Source organism: Budorcas taxicolor, chromosome 20, assembly GCF_023091745.1.
Source record: "Budorcas taxicolor isolate Tak-1 chromosome 20, Takin1.1, whole genome shotgun sequence".
NCBI classification, from domain to species: domain Eukaryota; kingdom Metazoa; phylum Chordata; class Mammalia; order Artiodactyla; family Bovidae; genus Budorcas; species Budorcas taxicolor.
In genome coordinates this window covers 41,948,955-41,963,042 of record NC_068929.1, presented here as the reverse complement: position 1 = coordinate 41,963,042, position 14,088 = coordinate 41,948,955, and the positions used below count along the sequence as shown (strand labels likewise).

Here is a 14,088-nt window from a genome sequence, read left to right as displayed (position 1 = left end):
TGTTAAGAGCAAGGATTTGGAGGCCAGACTGTTTAGGTTAAAAGCACTTATGCACACTTAACTAGCTAGTGTTTGTGAGCAATTTATTTACCTAAATTTAATAATACTCAAAATAGGGGTAATAATAATACTTCATCAAATAGTGTTACGATTAAATGAGATAATAAATGCAAAACATTTAAAACAGTCCCTGACACACAGTAAATGCTAAATCTTACTTTTTAGAAACTATCATACAAAAATAAAATCACCAATGTGTAAGGACATTTGAACAAGGATGTTTATTGCCACATGGATTGTAGGGGCAAAAAGAAAAAAAAAATGGAGACAATATGAATTTGCTTCAAAAATAGAATACTTGGGTAAATGATCCTGTATTTATGCTATGGATTATCATGCAGTTGTTAGAACAAATGAGTTAGTTACTCTAACTTTTGACCTAAAATGAGCTCATGTAATTTTGTCAAGTGAAAAACAAAATTAAAACTTACTGGAACCAATATAATACCATTTTGCATGAGGTTGTGTGAGAGAAAAGTGTGGAGAGGCATATACTGGACTGTTGACATATACATGACTCTTAATCTTTGTGGAAGCATATAAGCCAGTGTACCCTGGGAAAGGAGATGATACATCTGTGTTATTTGATGTTTTGCTTGTATTGCCTTCATAATTTGAAAGTAAAATTCAGTATAGCCTTCAAATGCAAAATCAAAAAAAGAAGATCAAATGTCACATGACAATGTAGGGGGAAAAGAGGCTTAACACTTTAATTGAAATATAGTAAGCATCTTAAAGTATTGCTGGGACAGGGGAGTACAAAGAGTTATTTTCTCAAATGAAGTTTATACATGGAATAATAATAATAATAATAAAAGGTAGTCTTTGTTGAGAACTTAGATTCTTATGCCAGACCCTGTGCTAAGCCTTTTACATAGGTTTTCATATTTGAGATTTTAAAAAATACTAAGAGGCATTATCTCCATTGAACAGATGTATGAAAGAGGCTGCGAAAGCTTGGTGATTTGTTCTAAGTCACCTATCTAATAAGTCCTAGAACTAGAATTTGGAGCTAGATCTTTGACGAGTGCTCTTAGGATTTATTATACATTTGATTTTATGCTTAGGGAATTTACTATTTAAAAATTAACCCTCCCAAAGATATTCATTTGAGCTCCTTCTAAGGAGGATTATTGTTCAGTTGAAGTCGCAAGAAGTACAGAAATTCAACCAGATGGTTAAATGGTTAAATGGAAATGGTGGAGTTATTAGTATTTGTTTAGAAGTAGTTCAGTCCATATGTTGCTTCCTGAGACAAAGCAAACAGAATGAGAATGCCAAGTGAACGCATTGCTGCCTCAGTGAGACTCAATAATGGTTTAGTCATTAGAGAGGCAGGTAAAGCTGATTGATTTCTGGATTATTTTGAAAAGTAGAAATCAATTTGGATAAAGCATCTCATATTGAATTTTGTGTTGCCTGGACTACCCTGAATATCAGCAGTAAAGAAAATGAATTCCAATGATCCTCAGTTAAGAACAGTCTCCTTCTACTTAATGAGGTTTCTGGGAGTCACCAGAGGTTTGATTAGTCTCAACATATGAAGATTCAGCTCTATGTTACTAAAGCTAAGGATCTCCAGTGAGTTAAGTTTAACTAGACCATTTGTCCTGGAAAATAATGCTTAGATGTATGTTAATGAAATGTCTTAAAATACTAAAAGTTGTTCAATAGAAAATAATTCAAGCAATTATTTTTGTAGTAAAAAATAAGCAATACAGAATAATGTTACTAAGAGATTTGCTGTAAAAGTCTTTACAGACTCTCAGTTATTTTCAAGCCTAACCATTGCCTCTGTTTTACAAAATGCTTATAAATTCACTGTAAGAGGAAGTTGGCATCAGAATGTCATAATTAAACATTCTCTACAAATGTAGAGCATTCAAATTCCATGTACTGTATACATCAGATTCTTTGTAAAAATTGATATACAAGCAGTCCATATTCTTTTGGATTCTGGGTGGGGTCATATTGAAAATTGTAGATACCTTATTATAGGTATTTTTGTTTCAATAGTCTCAGACATCGTTATCACAAGTAACAAAGAATCAATAAATAGAAAACGGAGTTGAAAAATTTAGTTATCTCTAAAGTCCTGATTTTCTAATATCTGAACTAGAAACAGTAATCTTTAGTCACAATTTTATACCCTGAGAGATAATAATAATAATTACTGTATATTTGGGAGGTATCAAATGATATTGCAAGTGGAAAATATCTACCACAGTGCCTATCATCTATCTAGGTCTAGATAATATTATTTCAACAACTTTTGTGTCTCTCACTTTAGAAGAATACCTATTATGATGCCTGCCACATAATAGGCACCTAGTAAATATTTTATTATATGAGGATGCATGAGTGAGGCAAAAGTAAGGTAAAGTATTGTTTTTAGCCGAACTTGATGGATTTGTTCATCTCAGGAAGGTCATCCTAGGTACTTTGATCCTCACTTTTGTGATTTCAGAAACTCTGCTTTATTACTTTAAGCAACTTCTTAGGAATTGTGACATGCTAACAGACAGTACATTCTGATGATTTTATAAGCCACAGTACCAATGCTTCTTGCAGAAAAGGACACCAGAATAACCTATTCTGGTAATGGAAGTGGGGATAACAAAGCAAGGAGGGAAAAACAGTAGCAACCACTCACATCGGTCAGAATAGGGGGGTGACATTTGGTCATTTTTTGTGTTTTGGGCAATACTATTTCACTCCGAGTTCAGACATGTTTATAGGGGGGTTTTGTTTTTGTCTTAGTCCATCAGGGTCACTGGGTAACCTTTTCTGATCTTGGTGTGCTGTGAAATTGATTATGGCCAGCAGGAGAAGGCCAAAGTCTAACCGTGAGAGCTGGACCAGCTTCTAGGAACACCAGCACTTAATGGGGTCAGGCCAGTGCCCGGCCACCACCAGCAGCTTTTCTATCTCTCAAATGAAAGTAAATTTGTCTGGTTTTTTAAATGTTGTTGATAACCTGAGCTAGGTCTTTGCTCTTCTAGTAAAAGAGGAACAAAGGTCACTTGCATAGAATGTGTAGGTCTATAGGCCCTCATCTACAATCCCCACATCCCCAGATCTCTTTAGTTATTTGGTAGCAAAAGTTGACCACAAATGCTGTGAGGCTATGTTCAGTCATTATTTCTTTTCCTCAAATGGTTTGCTGTAAAAATCAACTACATTTGATTATATGTGCTTCTCCAGACTGGGGAGAGTGTTATCGCTTATCTGGACCCAAGAGTAGGTCTGTATCTGACTTTAAGGACAGGGTCAAATATTTGCTATCTAAATTTTAAGTTATCTTTAAATAAGGATCTTTGTACTATAGTCATTGCATGTGTGAGTGCATGCATGCGTGCTAAGTCACTTCAGTCATGTCCAACTCTTTGTTATCCTATGGACCGTAGGCCACCAGTCTCCTCTGTCCATGCGATTCTCCAGGCAAGAATACTGGATTGGGTTGCCATGCCCTCCTTCAGGGGATCTTTCTGACCCAGGCTTTGAAGCTTTGGCTCTGGCATCTCCTTTATTGGCAGGCAGGTTCTTTACCACTAACACCACGTGGGAAGCCCTGTACTATTGTCATTGAGGATCTATTACTGAGCTTATGAATTGTGTAATTGATATAACATGTTATCTTAAATTAGGAAGCAGTACCTGGTGGCTCAGATGGTAAAGAATCTGCCTCCACTACAGACCCAGGTTTGATCCTTTAGAGAAGGGAATGGCTACCCACTCCAGTATTCTTGCCTGGAGAATCCCATGAACAGAGGAGCTGAGCAGGCTACAGTCCATTGGGTCGCAAAGAATTGGACGTGACTGAGCAGCTAACACTTTCAGTAATAATAAAAGTGATCACTGAGCACTTATTATAGGCCAGGAATTATGCTAAGCACTTTACATTATCTCATTTAATTAAACCAACTGTCAGGAGGTAGAACCCATCACTCTCCCTCTTTTAAAGAGAAGAAACTGAGGCTGTGTAACCATCCAAAGTCCAGGGTCTTATAAATGGTGCAAGAGTCAAACCAGAGAATATTTCTCTCTCCAGAGCCTGTGCTGACTGCATTACCATCTGGAATGTAGAAGGCTTATCTTCTTTTGTCTTTTCTCCAGCTGGCTCAGGTGAAAAGCACATAGACTCTTTGCCCTCCATCCCAGAAAATTCACAAAAGCTCACATCAAAGATTTCTGCAACTGAAAGCTTTAGTGAATGGGATCAGACCTGTGGCTTGGAAGACTGGAGGTGTGGCTGAGTTGTTACTGAACAACGTTTTTCCAGTTGTAGATCATTTCAGAGCTCAGGGAGAAGATTGTTACTGAGCTCCTATGGTTCATTTCTTTCCCACATTCTTCATTGTTCCTTATCCTGGAGTCAATCTACCTTTTCTTTCCCTTAGGTAATTCCAGTCATGAGTGCAAATTAACTTGTAGAGATCACCATCATTAGTTGTGGTATTCCGGAACATTTACTGGGAAGGAAAATTTGATAAACCAAAAAGAAAAAAATCTTTCCCTTGTGTTTTCTTTTTTCCTTACTGTTTTTCTCCCCTCACCTCTCTCCATTTCTCTTTCTCTCTCTGGCTTCTTATCTTCCTTCTCATACCTTTTAATCTACATATTCCTGGATTATCTGCTTTTTCTTCATCTAATTTCTTGCACGAATCCCTTTTTCTCTCCATTTTTTTCTATGTGTTTTCCCTCTGTTGTTTTTGCTGCTTCCTATAGCTTTTCTCTGATTGTTTTCTTCTGTGTTCCTGTAGCACAGGAAAAAAAGAAAAAAGAAAAACTGAAAGTGTCTAATGCACACAGAGCTCCAAACACATTTTCAAACTTATTTATAGTAACCTACTTGACAATGAAATAATGTGTTTGCTATTCTTCTTTGACCTTTATAGCCAAAATGCCTCTATTTTATCTATATCAGAATAGCCTTGTTAAGAAGTCCTGCCATTTCAAAGGAAGTAGATTATGATTTTATTTTTCTCCTGACCTTTTTGTAGCTACGAGTTTGCTACAGACCATTTGCCTGATGACTGTGATGGATTAGGATACAGTTATTCCCCAGTTACTCACAGGTTAGATTTCAGGTCTTTTGTCAACAGGAGCAACAGGCAAAAATGCGAAATCCAGAGAGAGTGGGAGAACGAGATCACCAGATATAGCAGCAGCTCCTGAATGCAAGGTAGTAGTCTTTAGATTTTTAATAGGATTCTATAGTCTGACAATGACTATATGTCCAATGGCACTTCAGAAAACTAAGAATACTGGTGGGCTGCAGTCCATGGGGTCACTACGAGTCGGACATGACTGAGCGACTTCACTTTCACTTTTCACTTTCATGCATTGGAGAAGGAAATGGCAACCCACTCCAGTGTTCTTGCCTGGAGAATCCCAGGGACGGGGGAGCCTGGTGGGCTGCCGTCTATGGGGTCGCACAGAGTCGGACACGACTGAAGCCACTTAGCAGCAGCAGCAGCAGCAGACAGAGAAAAAAGGGAAAGAAGCCGAACAGAGAAAACAACAGACAGAAGAGGTGCAAGGCACAGCCAGAGCAGCCCAGATAACACAGCAAGGACAGTGGTGGAAACCGAAAAGCAGGGAACAGCTTTGGAGGTCAGCAGTGGTGGGTTCTGAGGAAAGGGGAAAGCAACAGTGACTCAGCAGGAGGACAAGGCACACCTCTGCCTTTAGGGGCAGAAGGAGCTCTTTGGAATTCAGTTGCTGCAAAGACTACTGGTGTATGATGCTGGAAAAGGAAAGGAATATTAGTCTCATGGTCTAGCCAGGTCCTCTGTCCATGGAATTCTCCAGGCAAGAGTACTGGAGTGGGTTGCCATTCCCTTCTCCAGGGGATCTTCCTGACCCAGGGATCGAACCCAAGTCTCCTGCATTACAGGCAGAGTCTTTATCAACTGAGCTACTAGGGAAGCCCCATGATGCTGGAAGGCAGAGTCAATAGATTCTACTGCTAGATAGTTTAGGAGCTCACCCTGAGTAAACAGAATCAATGAGAACTGTTGACATCTATTTAAGCTAATTTATATTGATTTAACCTAAGAACTGGGGTATTAAATTATAAAATACTTTGAGAGCAGATAATAGGGAAGCTTTGGGCAAAATTGTGAGCTAGTGTCAGATATGCAGGAGCCGTATGATGATGTAAAGTCTTCTGAGTAAGGTCTCTCCCCTCAGCTCCCTGCAGTCACACACCAAGCACCAGCTCGACGAATCGTGAAATCATTCTAACTTCTTTTGCAGTTAGCCACCTTGTTGATAGTCAAATAGATAAAAGAGGATAATTCCGTATGAATGAGTTTGTGATACTGTGATAATGTATAACATTTTATAGATATTTAATATTGCAGTTGCCTAAAGGACTCTGATAGAAACACACTGAAGATTTTTGGAGGATTTTTAAATCCTTTGAGAGCTGATGACTTTGTCTTATGATAATGTATTATGTATCAACTTCAAATATCATTCTTGAATACCAAGTAACCCTATACCCTTCAAAAGAAAAATATAAGTTACCCCAAACTAAGGACATTTTTAAAGAAAGCAAATTCTGTTTTATACTTAATTTTTTTTCCTGCACTCATCATTATGTGCATACTTTGTGGCAGGCATGGTACCAAGAAATTCTCATATATTGCCTCTAATCTTTAAAATAGCTCACCAAGATAGATATAGATAGGATGGGACAGAAATTCAGGAAGGTTAAGCAGCTTGTCAGAGGTTGCACAGCTAGTATAAGGCAGAGACAAGATTTCAGCATAGGTATCTCTAGCTCCAAAACCTGTCTTCCTCTGGGCCATCTCCATCATTGTACAGGACACCAGCTACATTGGAGTAAACCACAGAACCACCAATGTAAATCTTTTTTTATAATATGCTGCTGCTGCTGCTAAGTCGTGTCAGTCATGTCCTACTCTGTGCGACCCCATTTGGGCTGTACTGGATCTTCGTTGCTCCACAGGCTTTTCTGTAGTTGTGGTGAGCTTGGGCTACTCTAGTTGTGGTGTGCAGGCATCTCATTGAAGTGGCTTCTCTTATTGCATAATACAGGCTCTAGGACACACAGGCTTCAATAGTTGAGGCCCATGGGCTCAGTAGTTGCAGCTCCCAGGCTCTGGAGCACGAGCTCAGTAGTTGTGGTGCATGGGCTTAGTTGCTCCGAGATATGTCGGCTTCCTGGATCAGGGATCGAATCCATGTCTCCTGCGTCGGCTGGTGCATTCTTTACCACTGAGGCAGCAGGGAAGCCCAAGGAAAACCTTGATTATGTTCAGTAGGCTTTATTTAAGAAGGTGCAGATGATTTTTCTAAAATTTCCATTGCATAAAGGTTAAAATTAAGTTTTGAGGTTTAAAGAAGTTGGATTGTACCTCACTTGGTCAAGAATATGAAATCATCCACAGGTTGTATTGATAATGGAAGTATTAAAGTATAATTTTATAAAATATACCGAAGATTTGTTTTTAGATCGAAGGTTATTTATTTTGTTGGTTGTGTTTTGTTTGGTTTGATCAGAAGTTGTCTTTTCTTTCAAAATATCATATGTTATCAAGTACTGATCCACATTTATTCAGGGACCTTTATAAGATACCTACTGTTAAAATTCAGTATTTTCATCTGATTATTAAAAGATATTTTTAGAACTATTTTGATGGCATTCTGAGTTCAAGTTAAATTATGGGATTTTACTCTGTATGTACATACTGAAAATATATAAGCTCTGTGTAAAGCATTATATTTATTTTTTTATCTCTGTGTTTTAAAAATCAGGTCCCAAGTCATTTGCAAAGGCATTTTCCAGTGGCTATCTAATTGGAGAAGTTTTGCACAAGTTTGCACTTCAGGATGATTTTGCAGACTTTTCAGAAAGCAGGTTAGTGAGATTATTCTTTATTTTTAAAAAAGGTCAATTCCTTTGGCATTTGGATGGATTTAGCCTCCAAAGTTAACATTAAGGAATCATTTATCACAAGATTCCTTCCAGACCTAAACCAGGCAAGCACACCATCGGTATGAAAATTGCCCCTTCCTCACATATACATACATCATTCTCCCAGGACTACAAAGGAGAAAAAGTTACAGGTTGTTACAAGACCTCATCTCTAGATGGGCCCCATTTTAATGTCTTCCATAATCCTGCACTCCTGTGTTTAATCAGATTTGTGAAACGTTTGCTCCTCATTTCTCCAAAAGTTCTTTCTCCCCATTTCTTTTCATCTCTCTTCTCTTTTTGGGACTCCTATTATGTGTATGTTGGTATACTTGACAGTATCACACAGGTCTTGGGAGCTTTGTTGATTTTTAAAAACTAAACTTTTTATTTTAGAACAATTTTAGGTTTACAGAAAAGTTGCAAAGATAGTACAGAGAGTTCCCATGTTGTTCACACCCAGTTTTCCCTACTGTTGTCATCTTATATAGGTATGGTACATTTTGTACCAAAGATTTGTTATAATTCTTATCTAATGTCTTTTTGGTTCTAATATCTTATCAGGATATCATTTCCTCAGACTTTCCTTGTTTTTGATAATCTTTACAGTTTTGAAAAATTAAAAACTGGTCAAGTATTTTGATATTGTTCCTCAGTTGGGATTAGTCTGAAATTTTCTCTCATGATTAGAATGTGTTTGTGTGTTTTGGGATTCTGTTCATTTTTCTTCATTCTTTTTCCTTTTTGTTGCCCCTGTGAATAGTTTCAATTGATCGATCTTTAGGTTTACTGCTTCTTTCTTCTGCCAACTCAAATGTCCTGTTGAGCTATTCCAGTGACTTTTTACATCTCAGTTATTATACTTTTTAATTGTAGAATTCCACTTGGTTCTCATTTTTATAATTTCTATTTCCTTATTGATATTCTATTTTTTGTTGAGATGTTGTTCTCATACTTTCTTTTATAATTTTTAAAAAGTGAATTATTTTAGTTTTTAACACTTATAATAGCCAGCTTAAGGTCTTTGTCTAACAAATTAAACATCTGGGCTTCCTCAGAGAGTTTCTACTGACCTTTTCCCCCTAGGTATGGACAGTGTTTCCTATTTCTCTATATGTCTCATAATTGTTGAAAACAGACATCTAAAATAGTGCAGTGAGGTAACACAGATTATTCCACCTTCCCAGGGTTTGTTGTTGTTGCTCTGCTACTACTTTTTGTTTAATGACTCTCTTGGACTAATTTTCAAAAATCTGTATTCCCTGTTGTGTATAGCACCTGAAGACTCTTCTTGGTTAGCTTAGTGAACAGAGCTCAGCAAATAAATGGAGATATTTTAAAATATCTTGAACTGATAAATCTTCCTTGGCTGAGATGCTGAGTTTGTTGAGGTATATCTTCAGTGCTTTCACAGTTTACAACTCTGCCTTAGCCTTTACTTCCTGCTTGTACAGGAGCTTAAGGTCAGCCAAAAGTGAGAGATTTGGACCTCCTCCTTTCTTTCCTGGGTATCCAAACATTCCTACACATGCATATGGTCCTCTTGATCCCCAGGAATGTCTCAGAGCTTTTCAAAGTTCCCAGTGGATATTTCATTCTTATATCTTCCTTTTAAATTTTTGGGCAGCTCTTGTTTGCAGCAGTGGTGTTACTGCCTTAGGTGGTGGTGGTGGTTCAATCACTAAGTTATGTCTGACTCTTTGTGAGCCCATGTATTGTAGCCTGCCAGGCTCCTCTGTCCATGTGATTCTCCAGGCAAGAATACTGGAGTGGGTTGCCATTTGGAAAACCTTATTTCCAGGGTATTAGTAGAAAGCAATCAGTGGCAATTGTTTAAGATCACAGCTACCTAAGGCAGTGATTGAGCTCTAAATTATGTTAAATAATGACAGTGTTCTGAGGATAGGATTTCTTGAGGAGTTTCAAACCTGTCTGCCTTCTCAGATGGCTGTTAGGCTGCTGGTTTTCACTTCAAGGCTACTGATTTTCAAGAGCTGGGAAGAAGGAAATGGGAATAGGGCAAGTTAAAATGACTAAAAGCTCTGTGTTCTTACTGAGATTAAGGTTTTTTTCTTGAATAAATTTTCTTTATACTGTTACATGCCTTTGGCTAATTGCTAGAGTTATGAAGAAGTTAATTTTGTCGGTTTTATTATTGTCTTTTGGAGGAATAGATTTTTGGAGGTCCTTACTCTGCCATTCATGACATCCTGCTCCATATCCATAGTGCTTTAACCTGATATTTCTCACTCGAGTATTTCTTAGTTTTTGGCTCCTTGGGATGGTAGACCTCCATTGAGCATTACCTACATTGCAAGAGTTTAAGGGAAAGAAGTCTAGTACCTCCATTCTAGAGGTGAGTCATTCTTTCACAAGCCAGATTATGCTAGTTGTGCAGGTAATAATAGTGTAATTCAAGAGAAGCCATGGATTGTAAATATATTTTTATACCAAGTTAGCCTCTTTTGCTAATCCCTGACAATTTCTTAAGCTTCTAGGGTACTAGGTAACATTCTAGTGCATATCCTACTCTTATGTCTCACATCTCCTCCTCAAGAACAAGGTATACACTGTCCTTCACTGCTTAGCCCAAGCTGCCTCCTCTGCTTGATCTTCTAGCCTTGTGCCCACTCTGCTTCTACCTAAATCTCCTCCCTTCCAGTAGAAGCCAGGATCAGCCTCTAAGGTGTAAGATTTCCAGGGTAGGTAAGTCAGTATACATTCCTTTCTTTTCTCTTTTTTGCTTTCTCACAAGTTCTCATATGCACAGGTTGATTTGTGATGATCTCCGTGTAACCAGGTTTCCAATCCATTTTTGGTGCCATTGCTTATTGTCCCTTCATGAAAGTTATAAACTTTTCTTGTACAGTTACTTGGTATAATATTGGTCACTTTGTTGTCAGTTTCTTTGTTTGTATCTCTTTCAGTTGCACATTGTACCTTCAGGGGATTTTGTAGTTGTAGTACGAATTATTTTTCTCTGCGTCCCCAGGGCTATCATGGGCCTGGCGCATGTTTAGCTTTCAGTAAATGTTTTTTGAATTAATGAATGGCTGTATATTCTGATAAGTCCTGCATTAAGCCCCTTGTTTGAACTTCTCCACAGGCAGATAGAACTCTACACCCACATCTTTAGGTGTGGTTTCCCCCATCAGCTTAAAAAGCTTTAGGTATTCCAGTTTCTGTTTCTCAAGTCTTCTCTTACAAAATGCTTCCCTTGTGACCCTCATCCACCCTTTCCAGTCATATTTTCCACCAGTTTGTAGCTCTGACATAAGCTACTTTGGTCCACAAATATGTCATGTGCTTTTGTTATGCCTTGAACATCTGTATATCATTCTCTGTTCACTTTGACCTTGAGAAACTTACTCATCCTAAAGATCCAGCTAAAAATCCACCCTGTTCTAAACTCTTTGTTTTCTCCCCAGCAGATTTAATTTCCTTTTCCTCTTTGTTTTTTGTTTTTTTCTGTTTGTCTCAACAACACTTCAGACATGCCTTTTTTATTACTTTAAGTTATATTTTTTATTTATATGTCAGTTCATATCAGAGTTACTACCACCTGAAGGAGCTCAAACCATATATGATAAGTGAATATATGAATGTTTGTGTCTTAACTACTTGGCAAAGATGCTCAAAGTTGCAGAGTATGTTTATTCTTTGTGCTCCAGGCATTGTCCCTGACCCACTGCAGGCACACCATCATGTTTCTCTATTTGAATAAAAATGACTGACTTCAGAAAGTGTATCTGGTTCTGAATTAGGTATGGAAAACTTAAAAGAACCATACTAATCAGATCATTCGTGCAGTATTTCATGTGTACTGAGTTGGCTCTTGTTAGCAAGACCATGGAAGGCCTTTGCATGAAATAGAAATAGGGACCCATATGAATGGAGGTAATCATAAAGACACAATCTTAGTGAATAGGAAAGCCCTTGTGCAAAAAGGTCTTAGTAAATAGGAAAGCCTGTGTGTAAAAAACAGAAAGCCCCATTTTGGATGAAGCTGCCTCATGCCAAGGTCCTAGACTTAGCAAGCTGAGCCCAGGGTAGATTTCACACCTCTCTTGCCTCTTCATAGGTATGTGCCCTGAGTATCATCCTGTGTTGCAGCCCTGCCCTTCACTCACTGCAAAGGATCATATTTCTTAACATGGGGAGATGGATCTATTTGTCTTAACAACCAAGTACTATCTAGCTTTAGCTCCTAGGACAACCCACTGTTTTTCTAGGGCACATGATATTCTAAAGAAGACAAGAATCAGTAAATCCATACATCTGAGCTTTGTATTAGCGTATTCAGTGGGGAAAAGGACCCTTCTTTGTAAAGCCTAGTTTTTAAACAGCTGTCTAGTGCCAGAGCTCATGATTTGGGGATTTTTGTGTAATACTTTTGGTTTCTTTAGTTTAAAATGTAAACAGTAAACTAAATCTGCATTGCACATAACTTGAAGTTAACTTGCTTTGGGAATTACTTCATCCTAAGAACAACTCATCTAACTCTGAAAGAATTCTGTTTTAGGATATCTGTAGTCCAACTCAGAGGGTGAGAAATGAGCAGATTAGTTAAAAAAATAAAAAGTAAAGGAGCATGGATATCCCTATCCTAATGACCTTTTGAGTTGTATTCCCTCACAAGGTGTCAAGGAGGAGAAGAGACAGGTAATCCCTTAGCAGATAAGGACTGCAGCTAGAGAGGGAGAAGGCATTTCCCAGAACACATACCTTATCCCCTCAAGGGTCATCATTTACATCATATGCTCTGTCTCCAGAGCAAAAATGTCCCAGTGGTTTCTCTAGGTTTAAAAACAAACTGTTGATTATCATGGTATACTGATTGAGCATACATTATAACAAGAGTGGACTTCCGTCCATTTGCATACCAGTTATATTCCCAAAATTTTGGTTGGATATTTAGAATATATATTATTAAAAACTTCCAGAAAGAAGTGCTATTACACCTGGACGCTTCGGCCAGACCATAAAAGCCATTTTGAAGTCTACTGTGTCACTGAACCCTGTAGTATTAGCAGGCTACACTGCATTCTGGAGGTTTTGTAAAACAAGTAAGAGGAAGGGTAGTGTGCTTTACTTTCATTGGGCACACGGCTAAATTTTGATAAAATTTGGAAATGAATGGTGTTTGCTTTTGGATTTTCCTTCCCAAATTATGGTGCCTCTGATATCTGAAGCCTAAGCTTATGTCACAGGCAAAACCTTGAAAAGGTGTCCCTTGGGCTATATCTTTGCAAATAAATGTAGTGGAGAAAACATACAAACTCCAAAGATAAGAAGGACATGAAAAGATGAACTGTGATGAAAGATCAAAAGTGGGTGTCAGGTGCCCATCCAAGGAATGTGAACACAAGTCATTGACCTGACCATCCTCTTTCACAATTGCACTCTTCAAAACATGGTCTATATAGTACCCTAATCATTTTAAGCCAATGCTTGTTATCTCAAACTGTAGGTCATTTGTGGGAAAACAAATTGAAACACTGGACATGACATGAGAAGACCTAAAAAAGTGTTTTACTTTTGTTGTTGATGAGATTGCCTTTTAGCATTCCTTATCTCTTCTCATTCCTTCAAAATCTGTTTATCTTTTATCGATTTAAAATACTTTATTCAAAGTTTGGCCAGTGTGGCATGCCATGCTAAATATACTTGACCAAATAGAGGAAATGGGACACTGAGTTACACCACATGACTGGAAAAGGGATTCGGTGTCTTCTGTCAATGCACTTGTTGCTTTGGCCTTCCTATGGCACTGGCTTCTTTATTTATATTTATAAATCATTCCTTTATTTTCCCAACCCCACCTCCTTTGCAGTTAGTAGGCACTTTTAGGCTAGATTTTTAGAAGACTGACAAATTCCCCCAAATTGCATACACATTTTGTGTATATGCATGGATGTGTGTTTTCTTTTCTGGGGAAAATGTTTCATATTTCTCATCATATTTCCAAAGGATATTATATGTGATTGAAAAAAAAATGTTTAGAATCACTGCTTGAGAACTATCTCTTGAGAAATAATATACTAGAAACAGTATGACAGTATATAAAGTTTGTGCTAAGT

General features: G+C 37.8%; 1 protein-coding gene across 1 annotated transcript in view; it reads left to right on the top strand.

Annotated features, from left to right (window-relative positions):
• The first annotated feature begins 1,334 nt into the window (after positions 1–1,334).
• Positions 1,335–14,088, top strand: part of SPEF2 (sperm flagellar 2) — a 195,311-nt gene continuing 182,557 nt past the window's right edge. The window contains exons 1-2 of the mRNA XM_052659101.1: positions 1,335–1,398; positions 7,849–7,951. Of these exons, the coding sequence (XP_052515061.1) occupies positions 1,335–1,398; positions 7,849–7,951 (167 nt within the window). The remainder of the gene's footprint in view (positions 1,399–7,848; positions 7,952–14,088) is intronic.